Raw genomic sequence first — 1,819 nt, 5'->3', positions numbered from 1 at the left:
AGCCATCGTGAACATTCGAAGTCTTACATACATACTTAAGACAACAATATCAGGTCATAGTTTTGTTGTTATGCGACACACACAAACGGAGAGTTACCGGCTTATATTTATATATATATATTAGATAAGACATTAGTATTAGGCCTATTATATTTTTAACACTACATTCTGTAGCTAGACCCTTAGGGATTTTCAAGAATTAGGAAAGTTTACAATAATAGTATTCCAACCACACTATATTCGTCATTTCTGTTGCCGACTGCGCATATCGCCCAATCCAGAGCTCTTCAGGCTGGCTACGATACAATAAATATCACTACCATGTCTATCGTAATCAAGCCGGCCTGATGAGCCTTGGTATTGAGCGAAAGGCCTCGTCAGCACTGAATATGATAGATGTAGTGTGGTTGACATATTATAACATTCACATTCGCTTTCACTCATTAGAATTGCATTCCAGATTCATTAACCCAACAGTAAAACGTATATTTCAGCCTCATTTCAACAATAAATACTAAGATGAAAATATAGCCTACATTCTAAACACATTCCTACGTAGACATGCTATGCTAACAGAATAACTGACGTTCTGGTTCCATTCCAACAACAAAACACGGGGACGTTGATTTGTTGGAAAGGGATCAGAGGAGAACTACTAAGATAATATGTAGGATGGAAATATTGTCATAAGAACAGTTCAAGATCTCTGAAATTATCTGTTAAAACTGTTAAGGGAATTGATAGTGTTGATGCATAATCCTTTTTTCGTACTTAATAGTAAGAATAGTAGAACTATTTAGGCAGAGTGGCAGTAATCTTCAGCTAAGAGAGCTCTATTTCTCTAACAGAGTGGTTGGCCTTTGGAATGGATTGCCTTCAGATGCAGTTAATTTAAGGGAGGTTAAGAAAAGGCTTGATAAAAGCTTGAAAGATAAGGGCTGGCTTTGATGGTTTTATTTTCATTTTAGAGTTTAGTTTAGTGGATGGGACGGCCTAAATGGATCAACGGGTCCCCAGTTGTCCTGCAATTACACGTAGGGCAAGATAACATACATTATATCCCCCACTTCTATCAATAAAAGACTAAGATGACAAAATAACTTACATTCCGGCCTCATTCCAATACTGAGACACTTCTTCAGTCGACATTCCTGACACTTCCTCCTCATGTACATGTCAATCTCACAGTTGTTGCCATACTTACACTGGTAAACAACATTTTTGTTGATACTTCTTCTGAAGAAACCTAGGACAGACACATGGACTTTCAAAAAAGTGAAATTTATAAACAGCCCTTAATTGTAACACTATTAATACTATAGTACCCTATCCACGTTTCTAATATTTCTTATGTTAAAATTGCAGACAGGGAAATTAGCGAAGTGGAAAAGCGCCAGACCCCTTATCTCCAAATATTAAATTTGTCAGCACAAATCTAACTTTCTAAGACCCCTTATCTCCAAATATTAAATTTGTCAACACAAATATGACTTTCTAAGACCCCTTATCTCCAAACATTACATTTCTCAACACAAATATGACTTTCTAAGACCCCATATCTCCAAATATTACATTTGTCAGCACAAATATGACTTTCTAAGAACCCTTATCTTCAAATATTACATTTGTCAACACAAATGTGACTTTCTAAGACCCCTTATCTCCAAATATTACATTTGTCAGCACAAATACGACTTTCTAAGACCCCTTATCTCCAAACATTACATTTGTCAGCACAAATATGACTTTCTAAGACCCCTTATCTCCAAACATTACATTTGTCAACACAAATACGACTTTCTAAGACCCCTTATCTCCA

The 1,819-nt window shown here is 36.1% G+C and overlaps 1 protein-coding gene across 1 annotated transcript in view; it reads right to left on the bottom strand.

The window, feature by feature from the left end:
* The window catches only part of LOC106474423 (ecdysone receptor-like), a gene marked incomplete at its 5' end in the record, with an annotated part of 12,930 nt that extends 11,684 nt beyond the window's left edge, over positions 1-1,246 (bottom strand). The window contains one exon of the mRNA XM_013935116.2: positions 1,106-1,246. Coding sequence (XP_013790570.1) covers positions 1,106-1,246 — 141 coding nt within the window. The remainder of the gene's footprint in view (positions 1-1,105) is intronic.
* Between the last annotated feature and the right edge of the window lie 573 nt (positions 1,247-1,819).

The sequence above is a fragment of the Limulus polyphemus genome, unplaced genomic scaffold (genome assembly GCF_000517525.1).
Source record: "Limulus polyphemus unplaced genomic scaffold, Limulus_polyphemus-2.1.2 Scaffold7207, whole genome shotgun sequence".
In the NCBI taxonomy this organism is placed as follows: domain Eukaryota; kingdom Metazoa; phylum Arthropoda; class Merostomata; order Xiphosura; family Limulidae; genus Limulus; species Limulus polyphemus.
The sequence above is the reverse complement of the archived record's forward strand: the minus strand, read 5'-3'. Positions and strand labels throughout refer to the sequence as shown.